This window comes from Hippocampus guttulatus, chromosome 17, assembly GCF_054856545.1.
Source record: "Hippocampus guttulatus isolate MCC_2025c chromosome 17, RoL_Hgut_1.0, whole genome shotgun sequence".
NCBI lineage: Eukaryota > Metazoa > Chordata > Actinopteri > Syngnathiformes > Syngnathidae > Hippocampus > Hippocampus guttulatus.
In genome coordinates, this window is record NC_141277.1 from 764,092 (window position 1) to 779,845 (window position 15,754).

General features: G+C 56.0%; 1 protein-coding gene across 2 annotated transcripts; it reads left to right on the forward strand.

The window, feature by feature from the left end:
- Positions 1-225: 225 nt before the first annotated feature.
- pitpnm2 (phosphatidylinositol transfer protein, membrane-associated 2) lies at positions 226-15,576 on the forward strand. Of its 2 annotated transcripts, XM_086135760.1 has the most exons (27): positions 226-817; positions 4,541-4,683; positions 5,604-5,818; positions 5,920-6,041; positions 6,108-6,341; positions 6,475-6,807; positions 7,239-7,334; positions 7,475-7,579; positions 7,664-7,728; positions 7,797-7,881; positions 8,200-8,353; positions 8,456-8,645; positions 9,188-9,307; positions 9,388-9,599; positions 9,685-9,860; positions 9,977-10,147; positions 10,214-10,333; positions 10,452-10,610; positions 10,681-10,881; positions 11,142-11,290; positions 11,386-11,502; positions 11,602-11,718; positions 11,788-11,936; positions 12,017-12,166; positions 12,502-12,685; positions 12,763-12,891; positions 13,025-15,576. In XM_086135760.1, exons 2-27 carry the CDS (start codon positions 4,606-4,608, stop codon positions 13,394-13,396), a joined length of 4,203 nt encoding a protein of 1,400 aa, XP_085991886.1. In that variant the 5' UTR covers positions 226-817; positions 4,541-4,605; the 3' UTR covers positions 13,397-15,576. The 2 variants fall into 2 exon arrangements, with proteins under 2 accessions (XP_085991886.1, XP_085991887.1); XM_086135761.1 differs by lacking the exon at positions 10,681-10,881 and having other exon boundaries at positions 251-817.
- Positions 15,577-15,754: the final 178 nt, after the last annotated feature.

Sequence of the window (15,754 nt, forward strand, 5' to 3'; positions counted from 1 at the left end):
GGTGATTGCAAGATCATGGACAAATAGCAAAACAATGTGTGATCCAGTCGAAAACTGCTATTTGCGGTGGATAAAAGACTGAGCCGGACGGTTAACATCAAAAAAACGCATATTGTTGATGGCCATTGAAATGCATTGAGGGGAGAAAAAAAAAATCTTCAAAGAGACTCTAATAACCATTTAGTGGCGTAAAATGGGGGCAAAATCCTGAAGAAAAGAAACAACCTTGCAAAACTATTGGAAAGTCTTCAAGATTGGTGGAAAGAAAAATCTGCTTTTATGCAATGGTTGTATTGCAATAATGGAAAGCTATTCCTGTGCAGCCTTTTTCGCCTCTCGTCCGCAAAGTCCATTGGCCACGAAGACGCTGGTCAGAGCTGATCTTTGCAGGCAAACCCAAAGGGGCCCAGAACCCGTCCTTGATGCAACAGGTGTTGTTGGAGGAGGGAAGCGTGGACAACGAGCCTGCTCGGGCTCTTGGGGCCCAGGTGAATGTGCTTGCAGTGACTCGCTGTCACGCCGGAGGTCGCCCTTTCCTCCCTTTCACCTGCGCTATGATGTCGACGCCGGCCTGAAAGCCACATCGCGGAGGGACGGACGGACGGACGGACAACAACAAGAGTCAGACGACGACACGCCGGAGCGGAAGATGGAGCGTACCGAGGGGACATGCGACGTCCTGTGAAGGAGGACGAGGACGGACGACGGAAAAGCCTCACAACCCCCGGCCCTCGAACCCTTTTCGTCGGCGAGCCGTCATGCCGCGGCGGGGAGAAGACGACCGGGGATTGACCGTCACCGGCCGGCCGAGCCTCAGGTGAGCGCAGCCGCCCGATTCGTGGATCGATGAAGGGGGTCGAGCGTGACGTCAGCCATCAACCAGACGGAAGAATTTGTGTGTTCGATAATCGGTGATGGGGCGCTGTGGAATGGGACGCGGGTCACGCGCGCACTAAAACCCACGCAGGCACACCAACGCCTTTCCACCGACACACGAATACGAAAGGGGCTCCAAACCCACGAAAATACACACGCGCGCGCGCGCGCGCACACACACACATTTGCATCCGCACAAACACCACAATACAAACAAGCATACGCTGCCTATGTGCACGAAACACACAAATAAATGCAAACAGACAGAACCCCCCGCCCCCCCCCCACACACACACACATACACGGAAATACACACACCAATATACACGCACGCACAAATACACATTCAAATACATACACTTTAATATTTGTACACACAAATCCGCACGTCCACCACATCCAAATATATACAAAGCCATCCATAGAAAGCAACTTTATAGCCGGCGGCTCTTCACCACTCACCCAAGTGATTGAGTAGCAGCCATTTACCAACACGCCGCAATGGAAAAACTGCGACCCTGTATCAGGTTTCGAAATCTACTTTCCTGTAGTCTCTCTTATCAAACCATAAAAACATGGCACAGTTGTCACAGAGGAAGTGGATCGCGAAACTCGAACGCCCACCTGGCTTCCCAATCTGCGTGCTCCATCGGGGTCACTTTGAAGCGGCCGATGACCTGGCGTCGAATAACATCACGAGAAGAAGAAAAACAAAAAGGCAAAACATTGATTTGCGGCATTTTAGTATTCTGCAATGTTACCAGCTCGCTCATGGCCATCGCATCGAAACGGCGGACGGTCCGGTGGCCTCGCCCTAAATAAGAAGTGTGGATTTGCCGGGTGCGAGCATGCGAGCGGTTCGCTGCCGTGCTGTTTTCAGACATGATGAGCGGCTTATCTTCATTTCCTGGTGTGATTATCGGGCCCAAAGATTGCGTTTGTGCTAATGAATGCTGTTTGGAAGTAGCCACCGCAGAAAGAATGACTCACACTATTGATTACTATTACACACACACACACACACACATGCATTTGGAAACACAAACATACACAAAAGCGCCCACACACATCCACTCCCCCACATAGAAAAGCACAGACACACACACAAGTGCACGCGTCCCTTCTCTCCTGGGTGCGAGCGGCGCATGCATGTCAATAGCAGTACAGTAATGATGATGATGGGGGCCTCGGGGGGTGGGGGAGTACAGGGGGGGGGTGTGCTTGTCACAAGTTGCTACGTCATCGGACGCTATTTTTAGTTGGGTAAACACAGCATGTCAATGAACACACACACACACACACACACACACGTGACCTTTATTATTCTTATTTTGTTTTTAGCCCCCATCTTACCATGTTTCACTGTTATCTGATATGTTTTGCCGCTTTGCCATTTTATGATGAGATTTTGTTCCTCTTTTAAAAAAAAAACAACATTTGGCAGTATTTCTAGATGATTGTTATTATTTATTTATTTCTACAGTGGCATTTGAATTCTCAAACTTGGAGAAGCGTGATGGCAACCCCCCCCCCCACACACACACACACACAGACACACCCCCTGACCCACTGCCAGAGCTAAAAATAGCCCTCTGCCGTCACCTAAGGGAGTTGTCGTTGGCCTTTCGGCGCGTTGGCATCCCTTCTCTTGTCAAATGTCGGCGAGAACGTTTGGACCTCTGGGGGCGGGATGGCCGGCGAGCTCAGGTCGGCGCCGTCTGCTTGTTGTGAGGACAGGCCCATTGTTACCCACAAAAGGTCGGGGCGGTGATGAGATGACGCGCGGGCCGGGAGATTTCGAGTTAGGCTTGCGACATCGGCGCCATTTTCCAATTACCGCAGAGGGAGGCAAAAAATTTTGAATAAAGTGTCACCGATACACAGAACTCTCTTGCTCACCACATCCAAAGTAAAAGAAAAAAAAGAAATTGTGGATATTTGCGTCGGAGGGCAGCCGTCCGTCTTTGAGAAGGAGCGCGTGAAGAAATGAAGACTCCGCAGGGGCGCATGTTGACGTGTGGACAGCTTGATTGTGTTAGCGTGTTAGCGTGTGGCTCTGGCCGTGCTTGTGGCGCCCGGGCGACGTGCTTGAGATGCGCGCCGAGTGCCGATTGGATGCCACCAGTAACATCAAGACGTTGGCATCATGCAACAGGGAGGGGTCACGCACACACGCGCGTGCGCGCATCAAGCTCATTGTCATGCACGGCGCTCTCCTGCTGTTGCAATGATGTTGTGCGCGTGTGACATCTTCCTGTTGTGTCATGCCAACATCTTCATGATGTGGCTTGCGATAGCAAACTGCCACTTTATTCTCACGTGATGAATTAACAGCCCCCCCAAAAAAAAAAAGAAAAAAAAAAGCACGTCATTGCAACTTAAGCGTCCTAAAATGAACGTAAAAATGCGGACGGTGTATTATCTAGCTTCAATAACGAGCATCCTAAAGTGGGTGGCGATCAATAGAAACGATAGGGGACACGGAGTCGCGGCGCCTTTGAAAACCTTTTGAGCCGCACATTTGACTCGATTCGGTAGCCAATATCAGATTTCTGACACGGGATAGAAGGAGGAGGAGGGAGGCGGCGGCCGCGGCCCCGGCTCCCCGCATCACAACAAAGTCCACAAATCAGGCGAAGGCCTCGTGCATTTCCACGGCAACAGAGCTTTAGTGAGGGAGGGGCGGGGGTGGGTGGGGGTGAGGGGGGGGGGAGGAAGAGACACGCCAGCTTCTCTGTATTACGCTAGCGGGAAAAAGGACGAGGAGGAAGAGAAGGAGGAAGAGCGGGGGGGGCGGGTTGCGCCCGCCATCGAGGCCGGCAAGTTTGCAGGCCCGCCGTCTCGGCGTCGCCGCGGCAGACTCGTGCTCAGGTACGCGTATGCGCAACGCTTCGTTGTTGGTGCGCATTATGGCTGAGTTTGCGCAGGCGCATCAATTCAGGAATTAATGACACTGTGACTTGAGTGTGAATATTTTTTTTCCCCCTCATTCAATTGCGACCGACTTTTTCTTGGAACATTACGGGCTCGATTTTGGTGACCGTGGCAAATCTGCGGTCGCTGTCGGTCGATTTGCAGACCCGCGCAAGCGAGCGCATTTCGAAAAGGGCGTTTTGCACCGTTGTGGGTGTGAACACCGTTGACCCCGCGCGCTGCCAATGGAAGCGTGCAACCCGCTCTGAAAACCAATTGAAACAAACTGTCATGAAAAAAGGCCAAACTATGACCCGGCCGCTCATTTTGACTTCTGTGCGGGGGGGCCGGCCTCGAAATTTTCAAAAAACACTTTGTGATTTCATTTTATGGCGCTGAAAATGCACGACTGGGGTCCACGCAAAAGTCGTTTCATTTCATTGTCGCGTGTTTCAACTTGGACGCGTGTTTGTTCCCCCACAAAGCGATCACGCTTGCTCATATGTAACCCCCCCTCACCCCCACCCTTCCCTTACCATGTCGATCGTCCGGTACGGCGTCGAGCGGCTTGCGCCGCCGCGTCTTCGGGGAGCGAGGTTTTTGGTCGTCGCTCTCGACCGGACGTCGGCGGGGGCCGAGCCGCTTGAGGATTTAGGTTGCCGGGGGATTTGGACTCGGAGGGATTACCTTGTAATAGATCGGCAGGAGGAGGGCGGCGAGGACTGAGCGGCCCTTTTTTCTCTCTTGGCAGGCGCCTGCGATGACTCGGCTCCCGTTTTTCCCGACGCGCTGACCGTGGGTCCGGGTGCCGCCGCCATGCTGATCAAGGAGTACCGCATCCCCATGCCCATGAGCGTGGACGAGTACCGCATCGCTCAGCTCTACATGATACAGGTCAGTCCGCCACTTGCCCAACAAAGGCGTTGACGTCGCGTCGTCGCACGTCCACGCTGGGGCAAAACCAAAACTCGCGTTCTACTGTTGATTACTAAAAAGGAAGCGGCTCTTTTTTGGAGCGTCCGCTGGGTGGGCCTTGAAAGAGGCCATCCACCGACGCAAAATGTTTTTTCTTTTGTCTCGCGACGCTACAAAGCGTCCAACCCCCCCGATGCAGCGCCTTAACGTGACATTGCGTCAAATGTGCCTCACGTTGACTCTCGTGTACCGTCTTGCCGTCATCTGGAAGCTTTTGATGGAAGTTCAGTGCAGGCAACGTGTTTCCGGGAGTCCATGCGTGAGTAATTAGTACCTCAGTGCAGAATTAAATTAGCGCCACGCCCCCCCCCCCCCCCACACACACACACTTCCCCGCCCCTCACACCGCCGTCCCCCCCCCCCCCCCGCCCCTTTTCTGGCTCAGCGTCACAACCGTGTGCCGGTCGCCCCGGTAACGGATGACATCAGCGCACCGTCATTCATCAGCCAAGTCCCGGTTGCCATGACAACGGGCCGGCCAGTCCGCTGTCATCTCAGACTTGGCTTTAAAAAAAAAAAAAAAAAAAAAACAAGCTCAGGCTTTAGCGGATCGGAACGCAGCCGCCACCTGCTGCCCGCCTTCGGGCAGAGTGGGGGGGGGGGGCATTCTGCTTCCTGTCCGGTGTTGTCAACAACTTGAGGATGCCGGCTGGGGTACATTCTGGCTGGTACCCAGAGGCCACGGCTTCATCAACCCCCCCCCCCCCCATCCCCTCCCCCTAAAAAAAAGTACCTTTTTTACCGGCCACAAAGAAAAATATAAGCGGAGCAAGAATTTCCAATCTATCTTGATGTCGACGTATTTACGTATCTGTGCTGACGGTGACGCGGCCCGTCAGAAAAAGAGCCGCGAGGAGAGCTGCGGCGAGGGCAGCGGCGTGGAGATCCTGGAGAACAAACCGTACCGGGACGGACCCGGAGGCTCGGGCCAGTACACCCGCAAGGTGTACCACATCGGCAAGCACATCCCGTCCTGGTTTTGCTCCATCCTGCCTCAGGCCGCCCTGCGCGTGGAGGAGGAGTCCTGGAACGCCTACCCTTACACGCGCACCAGGTGAGGCGGGGCTTCCTCGGCCTCGACAGGCGTCCGCCACGATGTCGGTCCCGCTTCCGAGAAAAGAAACGTTTGCGATGAGAATGCCCGTTATACCGCAGGTACACGTGTCCCTTCGTGGAGAAGTTCTCCATTGACATCGAGACTTACTACATGCCCGACACCGGCGACCAAGCGGATGTCTTCGGTCTGTCTTCGGCTGAGAAGAGACAAAGGACAGTGGGTAAGTCGCGCCCGCCGCCGGACGTCCCCCCCCCATAAAGTCGACGGCCTTCGGTTCCCCACGCAGACCCCATCGACATCGTCACGGACTACATCGCTCCCCACGAGTACCTGGCAGAAGAAGACCCCCGACTGTACCGCTCGCTCAAGACCGGGCGAGGCCCGCTCTCCGAAGACTGGATCCAGGAGATCAACCAAAGTCCGGCCCACCGTTCGGTCATGTGCGCCTACAAACTGTGTAAAGTGGAGTTCCGCTACTGGGGCATGCAGTCCAAGATCGAGCGCTTCATCCACGACGTGGGTAGGTGCGGCCGTCCCACTTCTGACGCCAAAGCGGTCCGCTCGGGTCTCACCCAGAGAGGGGCGGCGCCCTCGGAGTTTTCCGGGGGAACCTGCGCCGAAGGTAATCGGAGTTGTCGCCGGCGCCCTCGCAGGTCTGCGTAAAGTGATGGTGCGAGCCCACCGCCAGGCGTGGTGCTGGCAGGACGAGTGGTACGGCCTCACCATGGAGGACATCCGGCAGCTGGAGCTGGAGACCCAGCTGGCCCTGGCCAAGAAGATGGCCCAGTACAGCCTCAGCGAGGAAGGCGGCCCCGAGACCGACGGCCGCCCGGGCCCTCAGGACCGGGACCGGGAGCCGGGGGCCGCCGCCGCCGAGGCCGACGCCGGCGAAGACAAACCGGCCGGAGTGCCGGACGCCCGGGGCGAGCTCACCAAGCAGTGGTCCACGTCGTCCAGATCCTCCAACAGGTCATCCAAGAGAGGCGGTACGTTCGTGCGTCCTGCGCCGTTCTGGGGGGGCTGACGTGTTCGCCGCGTGCGGACGTTTTTTCTGGCGCATGGTGAAAATGCAAAATGCGCTCTTCTTCTTCGTGTCGGGGTTGACGCAATGTTTGATGGGCTAGCATATGTCGTGGACTTGCCGTTTGGGCGGCTGGCTCACTGGAAATTTCCTCAAGCTCGCTGGAACTCGTTAAGGTCACGGTGGCATTTGGCTAGCCGGATAACATCAGCGGCGGCTTATTTGACAGATAACGTCGTGGGGGGGGGGGGGGGCACGCGACATCATCGCGACAGGTCCGGTCCTCTGTGATGTCATCATTCTGCTCCCTCGAATGCGCAAGTTGAACACGTTGCGTTAGCATCGCGCGGACGCGTAACTCCGAGATCTCTGCTTTGGCGTCTCCCCCCCCCGCAGGGAGTCCTTCTCACCACAGCCTGAGCGAGTGGAGGATGCAGAGCATCGCGCGGGAATCCGACGATAGCGCGGATGACGAATTCTTTGACGCGCACGGTAAAGCCTCCCGGTGACCCGCCGACACCCGGCGCACACTCGTAGCACGCGCGCTAACGGCAAATCGTTAGCGTGTCCACACGCCCGAAGACGAACGGGGACAAAGTGACTTAGGCCGCCGCGGCGGACGTGTCCTTCAGACAGCTTCTCTGACGGCGAGGAGGCCTTCCCCAAGGAGATCACCAAGTGGAGCTCCAACGACCTGATGGACAAAATGGACAGCACGGAAGCGGACGAGGTTCAAGGTGAGGCGACGGCCGCCTTGGCCTCACCCGCGGCGCGGCCGGGCGGGTCTCCATCGCCAGTGACGCGCAGCCTTTGTGTCACAGAGTCGCTCTATCCCGAATCGGCGGGACAATTTGGCGCCGCGACGCACGAGGAGACCAGCGCCGAGGTGGGTGCTTTCTACGCTTTCTTCACACCTCGTCACATGACGATATTTGTCGGCGCCTCCTCCCGCAGGCGCCTCAGCGGTGTCTTCAGCCGTCCAAAATCCACGTCCTGATTCTTGTCCTGCACGGAGGAAATATTCTGGACACGGGCTCAGGTAGGACAATCGGCTCAGGATTCAACGGACATCGTGCAGCTCCTTTTAGTCTGCGCGCGCCTCAGCCACCTGGGGGCGGTATAAGACACGCATATGGAAAAGCTCTTCTTCGCAGAGGAAAAAAAGCACCGCCGCCTGAGCGTATCGTCGTCTTGTCTGTCGGTGTCGCTCCACCGTTTGTGTTCGATTCCCCGTCGCTCCGGCCGTTGCGAGCCCGTCACGGCTAAGGTTATTTGTCAGCCGGTGGATGGCAGCGTCCCCCCCGCGAGGCCGTTAGCTTTTAGCGCTTGCCTTCAACGGACGTGCGTCCGCGCGCAGGCGAGCAGAACAGCAAGCAAGGCGACGTCAACACGCTGAGCGGCGCCTTTGAGACGGTGATGAGGGTCCACTACCCGACGGCGCTGGGCCGCGTCGCCATCCGCACCGTGCCGTGTCCCGCCGTCTGCGTGGAGGCCTTCTCGCTGGTGTCCAAGTGAGTTTTTTTCCTTTTTCCGACCTTGTGTGACGGCAGCGCGCTTTTGGAGTCGCGCTCTCCGCGGATTTGAAAATTGCGGCGTGCGCTCCCTTCCCGCAGCCTGAGCCCGTACAGCTACGACGAGGGCTGCCTGTCCAGCAGTCAGGATCACATCCCGCTGGCCGCGCTGCCCCTCCTCGCCACGTCGGCGCCGCAGTACCAGGACGCCGTGGCCGCCGTCATCCTCAGAGCCAATCAGGTCTACGCCGACTTCATCAGGTCGCCGGAAGGAGCGTCCTTCAACGGGCAGGTCGGCCGCTCCGCACGCTAGCTCTCTTCCACGCTTGTGTGGCCGTGAGTGTGTGTGGGTGGGGGGGGGGGGGGGAGATAATGTGGCTCCTTAACATCACAAAAAAAAGGAGGATTTTTTTCAAGGTGAAAAATGTGAGTGTTTTTATTATTTTTTTTTTTTCCAGACCAAAAGTAGTCGCAATATTTTTTGTTGGGATTTGTTGCAGAGAACAAAAAGGGGAAGTGTTTTATAATAAGTATGGATTAAGTCTGATATTAAAAAAAAAAATAAGCACGACAAATAAGCCCAAAAGTTGTGCATTTTTTTTCTGAGAAAAAATCTGAAGGAAAAAAAAAGTTATTAATTTTTTTTAGGGGGGGAGGTTGCAATTTTGTTCCAATAGAATTGAATGTGATTTTTCTTTTCAATATTTTGTTCAGTGATTTGTTTTTCCTGAGAAAGCAAAGTTGCATATTTCTTCGGGAAATTTTGTTTTGTTTTAGATTTTTTTAACTGCGAGCGTGTCGCCCCCCCCCCCCCCCCCCCCCGTCTTTTTGCAGGTGTGTGTGATCGGAGACTGCGTGGGAAGCATCCTCGGCTTCGATGCGCTGTGCAGTAGTTCCGTCCTGCTGCTGGAAAGTCCAAACAGCAGCAGGCGGGGCAGCGCCGTCAGCGTGCAGGTAACGTCCGCCGCCGTCGCCGCCGCCGGTGACACGTCGCGACGCGCCGACGCTCAGGGCGGCGCATCCGACCCGCGCAGGACACGGAGCTGCTTTCCCCCGGCATCGTCGTCAACAGCGCCTCGCCGTCGTCGCCGTCCCTGGGGGCCAGTCGACAGCTGAGCCGCAGTAACATCGACATCCCTCGCTGCTCGGGGCCCGACGAACTCAAGAAGCAGCTGCCGCGCAAACGCAGCGACTCCTCCACCTACGAGATCGACACCATCAAGCATCATCAGGCCTTCCTGTCCAGGTCAGGCGGGGGCAGGGGGGGGGGGGGCATCCGCGGCCGGCGCCCGTTTCCTCGGTGTTGATCGGTGGCGTCGTTTTGCGAGCAGCCTGCACTCCAGCGTGATCCACGCCGAGTCCTGCTCTCGCCGCTCCAGCAGCAGCACCATGCTGGAGGGGGGGTCGCTGGGCAAGTTTGACTTCGAGGTGACCGACTTCTTCCTCTTCGGATCTCCTCTGGGCCTGGTGCTCGCCCTGCGCAAGACGGTGGTGCCCTCGTTGGACGGTGAGGCCGCGCGTTCAACCGGGCTCAAGGCAGCGGGCGGCGCTATTGGGGCCAACGGGAAGCGGGTCCTTGTCCCGCGCGTGACGGCAATCCCCCCCCCCCCGTGTCATCCTCAGTGACGGCTCTGCGTCCGGCCTGCCAGCAGGTGTACAACCTGTTCCACCCGGCAGACCCGTCGGCCTCCCGCCTGGAGCCTCTGCTGGACAAACGCTTCCACCTGCTCCCCCCCTTCGGCATCCCCCGATATCAGCGATTTCCTCTGGGGGACGGACACTCGGCTCTCCTGGGTGGGCACGCGCATCCGTTTGTTGCCCCGAGTTCCCTTTTGTGAACGTCCGCCTTGCGCCCCACAGCGGAGACGGTGCGGGGCAACCCTCGGCTCCTGATGGAGCCGCCGGCGCTCCATCGCGCTGCGGAGACGGACGCGAGCGAGACCTGCATCCCCGTGCCCGTCCTCAACCGGCCCTCCTCCGGTGAGTAGCCGTCGCCAAACGAGCCCGGTCTTACGTCTCGAGAAGAACCGAGCCGCGTGTAGCCGCCATTTTTGAAAAGCCAGCCCCGCCGCTTCAGCCTGCTTCGTTTCCACCGCAGCGGACGGCAACGCTCACCCGGCCCCGCCCCCGGCTCCGCCCCTATTCGCGTCCCCCGGGCTCCCTCACATCCGCTGCCACCGCCGAGCGAGCGAGGCCAGCCTGGCGAGCCAGGTGTCGGGCCTGGCCGACTCCTACGCCGCCTCCAACGTCGCCAACAGTAAGTGGGCCTCTCTCGCCGCCGCCGCCGCACGCCGTTTCGCTGGCGTCACGCCTAAACGTCCCCTCAGCCGACCGGGTGAGAAAACGGCCCAGTCTGCTGTCCCAGCTGCCCGTTACCTCCCGTAAAGTCGCCTCCCGGACGCCGTCGTTGCGCTCGCGCAGGAAAAGCCGGCGGGTGTTCCCGAGAGCCGCCGAGCCGGACGCCGGCTCGGACGCCGGCTCGGACGGCGCCGCTGACCCGGCGGACCTCGGCTCAAACTTGGAGCAAGGTACCGCGGGATGTTGAGTGTGAGGACACGAGGCTCCCTCCTCGCCGCCCTTCTGGGCGCTTCCTCCATAGGCTCGTCTCCCTCCGTAGACCCCCCCCCCCTCCGTAGGCCCGCGGCTCCAACCCCCTAGTTGGCTTTCCATCTCTAGCGGGCCTCTCTCGGTCTTCTGAGGCAGGACCCCAAAAGGCCCCTTTGACCTCCTCCCAATCCGCCGACGCGGCCCGAAATGTTTTCAACGCCATCTCGTTGCAATTGCGCAGTTGCGTCCCGCTGGTGGGGCAGCAAGCGGATGGACTACGCCCTCTACTGCCCCGACGCCTTGACGGCCTTCCCCACCGTGGCCCTGCCGCATCTCTTCCACGCCTCCTACTGGGAGTCCACCGACGTGGTGTCCTTCCTGCTCCGACAGGTCGGCCGAGTCTTCGCTTGGCTTGGCTTTTCGCTTCCTGTTGCGGGTCCAAAATTTGAGAAGCCACGTTTTCCGTGCCCCCTTTGCTTCCGCAGGTGATGAGGCACGAGAACTCCGGAATTCTGGAGCTGAATGGGAAGGAGGTGTCGGAGTTCACGCCGTCCAAGCCCAGGGAGAAGTGGTTGCGCAAACGCACTCATGTCAAAATTCGGGTCAGTGCTTTCTTTTGTCTTGTGGTCAAAAGAGCCGCGTTGACTTTTGACCTGTGGACAGACAGCCTATCCGTCAGCGTTCTTTTGCCCCCCCGTCAGAACGTGACGGCCAACCACCGCGCGAGTGACGCCGTGTTCACAGAGGACGGTGCCCAGACGCTGACCGGTCGCTTCATGTACGGCCCGCTGGACATGGTGACGCTTACGGGAGAGAAGGTCGGCGTCCGAGGCGAAGATTCCCGAGCGAGCGTCCGTCGTGAGCCGCGCTTTTTCGTCTTGCCGCAGATCGACATTCACATCATGACGCAGCCTCCCTCGGGCGAGTGGGTCCACTTCGACACGCAGCTCACCAACGGCGGCGGCCGCGTCTCGTACGCGCTCCCCGACAACAGGCGGCTGGGCGTCGGCGTGTATCCCGCCAAGATGGTGGTCAGGTATTTCGGAACGGCGGGCCGCCTCGGGGATCGCTCGCGTCAAGCCGCGCCGCCTTCACATTTTTTTTTCCCGCCGCAAGGGGCGACCACACGTTTGCCGACAGCTACCTCACCGTGGTGCCGCGCGGGACCGAGTTTGTGGTGTTCAGCATCGACGGCTCCTTCGCCGCCAGCGTGTCCATCATGGGCAGTGACCCCAAGGTGCGAGCGGGTGCCGTGGACGTGGTCAGGTAAGAACTCTTGTCCTTTTCATCCCGTCTTCATTTTCCTTTATTTCTTTACTTCTTTGTTTATTTATGTATTTCATTTGGGTTGAATCCTACTAACACCGCAATGCATTTAGGAGTGCCACTCGGCTCCATCCTAGGGTCTTGTCCATTCAATATAAAAGTGTCCCTTTCCAAATTCCGACATGGCCAAAAAGCAAAAAAATGAAAGATTTGCTTCCCATTGCATCCCTTCATCTTGTGATTTTTCTCTTGACTTTTTACGACATCCACTCGATTTATCCTCTTCAACAACAGATTCTGTTGGAATAATTGAGATTTTCGCCGACGTGTCTCAGGTACTGGCAGGACCTGGGCTACCTGATCGTGTACGTGACGGGGCGTCCCGACATGCAGAAGCAGCGCGTGGTGGCGTGGCTGTCGCAGCACAACTTCCCGCACGGCGTGGTCTCTTTCTGCGACGGCCTGGTTCACGATCCGCTGCGCCACAAGGCCAACTTCCTCAAGTGCCTCGTCGGCGAGGTGGGCCACGAAACGGCATCCCCCCCCCCTCGAAGAGGGTCAGCCCTCACTCTCTCTTTCTCTTAATGTGCGCTCAGGCCCAAATGCGGATCTTCGCCGCCTACGGCTCCAGCAAGGACATTTCGGTTTACGCCAACGTGGGCCTACCGCCGTCGCATATCTACATCGTGGGAAGACCCACAAAGAAGATGCAGCACCAGTGTCAGGTATGACGAGGACGGAAAAAAAAGCAAAGCGTTTATCCGACTCGGTTCCCGCTTTCCTCGGGTGGGTGGGGGGGGGGGGGGGTCTGGAAACACTGCCGGGAAGAGGGCTGATCGCAATGCGCATCTGTGGCAGTTCATTCCAGACGGCTACGCCTCGCACCTGTCCCAGCTGGAGTACAGCCAGCGTTCCCGACCCGCCAAGCCGGCCAGCGCCCGCATGGTCCTGCGAAAGGGCAGCTTTGGCCTGGGCGCCGCCTCGGGAGACTTCCTGCGCAAGCGCAACCACATCTTCCGCACTATTTCCCCGCAGCAGCCCGGCGGGGGGTCCTGCGGCTCGCCCAAGCCGCAGGGCCGGACGGAGCGAACGCGGAGCCAGTGCGAGACGGAGCGCGACGCGACGGCGGCGGGCGCGGCGCAGCGCAGCATGAGCGTGGCCGGGCACGGATGCTGGGCGCGCAGTGGAAGCGCCAAGGAGGGAAGCGCCGGCTCGTGCGGCCCCAAATGAGCTGGATGGAGCCCCCCCCCCCCCCCGTGATCCCCGACAGGGAGCGGACTCGAGGCCACTGTGTAGCGTGACTCTTTTCCACTCACACTTTTCTAGAGGAGACCACAAGGGAGCTTTCAATCCATTGATGTAACGAGCCTTAAGCTAACCTCATTCACGACACATCCGTACCGCACCGACACATTTTCTACCGCACAAAGGCAGACCTCCCGCTCAACGTAACAGCTCAGGTTCATTTGTTCGGTGCGCGTCGCCGCGGCAACGCGCTCTTTGTTTCTTTTGGAAAGCGGGTTGAGCATTTATTCATTTCTATTTATTCATTCATTTTATACATTCAATTGGCGCTCCGTTGTTCCTCTGCTCTATTTTGTCCCTTTGTGGCATTTAAACTTTCACAAATTGCGAAAAAAAAAAAGCCAATGCCGAGGAGCTGAAAATTACGCGATTGGATCGGTTTCATCGCTTAGTACGAGTGGGCCAAAAAGAGCACGAGAGGTCACCAAAAAACATGAGACTCTGAAATAAATGCTCAAAGCGCTTTCCGGACGTGTTGCCGCCGTCCTGTGACACACACACCACTGCCAGCAGTGTAACACGCCGTATGTTTGTTGATTTCTACGAGCCCTCCAGTTTCCGTCCATGTGGCCAACAAGGCCGTTTTCAACAGGTCACGATCACCGCACCAATCCCTTTAGTGCTTAGCTTTGCAATACCTCTCATCGACCTGCTGGTGGCACTGTGTTCCTCCTACGTACGGTACCGCTGCTGCTGGGAGTTTCTACTTTTTTGCTCCTTTTCCAAGATATTTGCCGCTTGAATGTTTAACGAGTGTCATTTTCCAATCTCTCCACGTGGATTTTCGTGACAAGCTGGCACCGTGATTTTTGTTTTTTTTGTTTTTTTACACTTCTCGCCAACAGGGGGCAGCCTACCGAATGTTTTTGCCATAAAGGAGCTTTACCGGTTGCGTGGCCGGGTTGAAAGCCAACAAAAATTAGGATGGTGAAAGAATCGAGCATCCAAGGCAGACTGAGTGGAACAAATATGTGGTGCTACGATGACATTAGCTTTCCAAGTATCCCCACTGCAACACTATTGTCTCCACGAAAGGTGAGATTTTTTTTTAAACTTTGAAAGACTCCACAGTTTGCCTTGCTTGATTCGGAGTGTGTGTTTAAGACTACTGCCTTTGCACTTGGAAATTAGGTTTATTGATGAATCAAGTCAAGGCAAACTGACTGGTTTAATGAGCAGCAGCATTCAGACAGGCTGTCTTGGCACCCAGCTTGGAACTTACACCAATACAGTACTTATTTTTCCCTTTTTTTGTTGCAACATCTCCTGTAAATGGCACAAGAAGGCTGGATTGCTCAGCTTTGTATGTTGGATTTAGTCAGCACTCCTAACTTTGCACGCGGCTTCTTTTCCGCAAGCTAACTGATGCCATTTTCTCGGGTTGCAATGTTAATGCCTCGGCTCGGTTCCCAACGAGGAACCTGGTATTCCAGGTGGACCCGGTGCTAGCTTGTAACGAAATCTACTTTATTAAAAGGCCTTAAAAGGGGGAAAAAAGGACGCTATCGCTAACACTCCAGCGCAAAAGCCAAATGATACTTTCACACTGTAGTTAACCAACTGCATAACCTCACTCGAGAAAAATTACTTTAACTCTGTAGTGCATGTCTTATTTATGTATCAATTTCAATCATTTCAGGGGATGAAGATGATTCCGTCAATGTGCCAAATAGTGGACAGTACATATGTATTGTTATTTTAGAAGGAAGGGGGCACTATTGTACAGTGTTACTCCACTTGGAAGAAATGATTTATGCTGCAAACGAAAGGAGGCGTCGTGGTGGTCAAAAGAACTTGAATGTGTCACGTGATGTACATACTGCAAAGATGCATGATGATGTACGACTGATTTACCTGCTCCAGATTTGTTTACCGATGAGAGAAATTACCATTCCACGACGCCGTCCATGCATTTAAGGTGGGGGAAAAAAAAATATATACTGTATATATATTTGAAATATGTAGCATCCCGTTGTCAAAGTCGTTGGAGACACGCGAATAAATCAGGGGTGGGAAAACCTTTGAGCTCGATGGCCGCATTTTGATTTTTAACTCTGTATCAGATGGGCCAGGTCATTTGTCGAAAAATAAAATGTGTGTGTGTGTGACCTATGTGAAGTAGTTTTTCAAAATAATAAAACTAGTCATTAGCATTTTATTTAAGAATAAATTTTGCTATAGTCGTTTTGAAAGTGGTTTGTATATATATCATTCAAACCAAACAACGAAGCGCCTTCAAGGCACCAGAACGCAGATTCAACAATTGTTACTATGCTGTAAGTT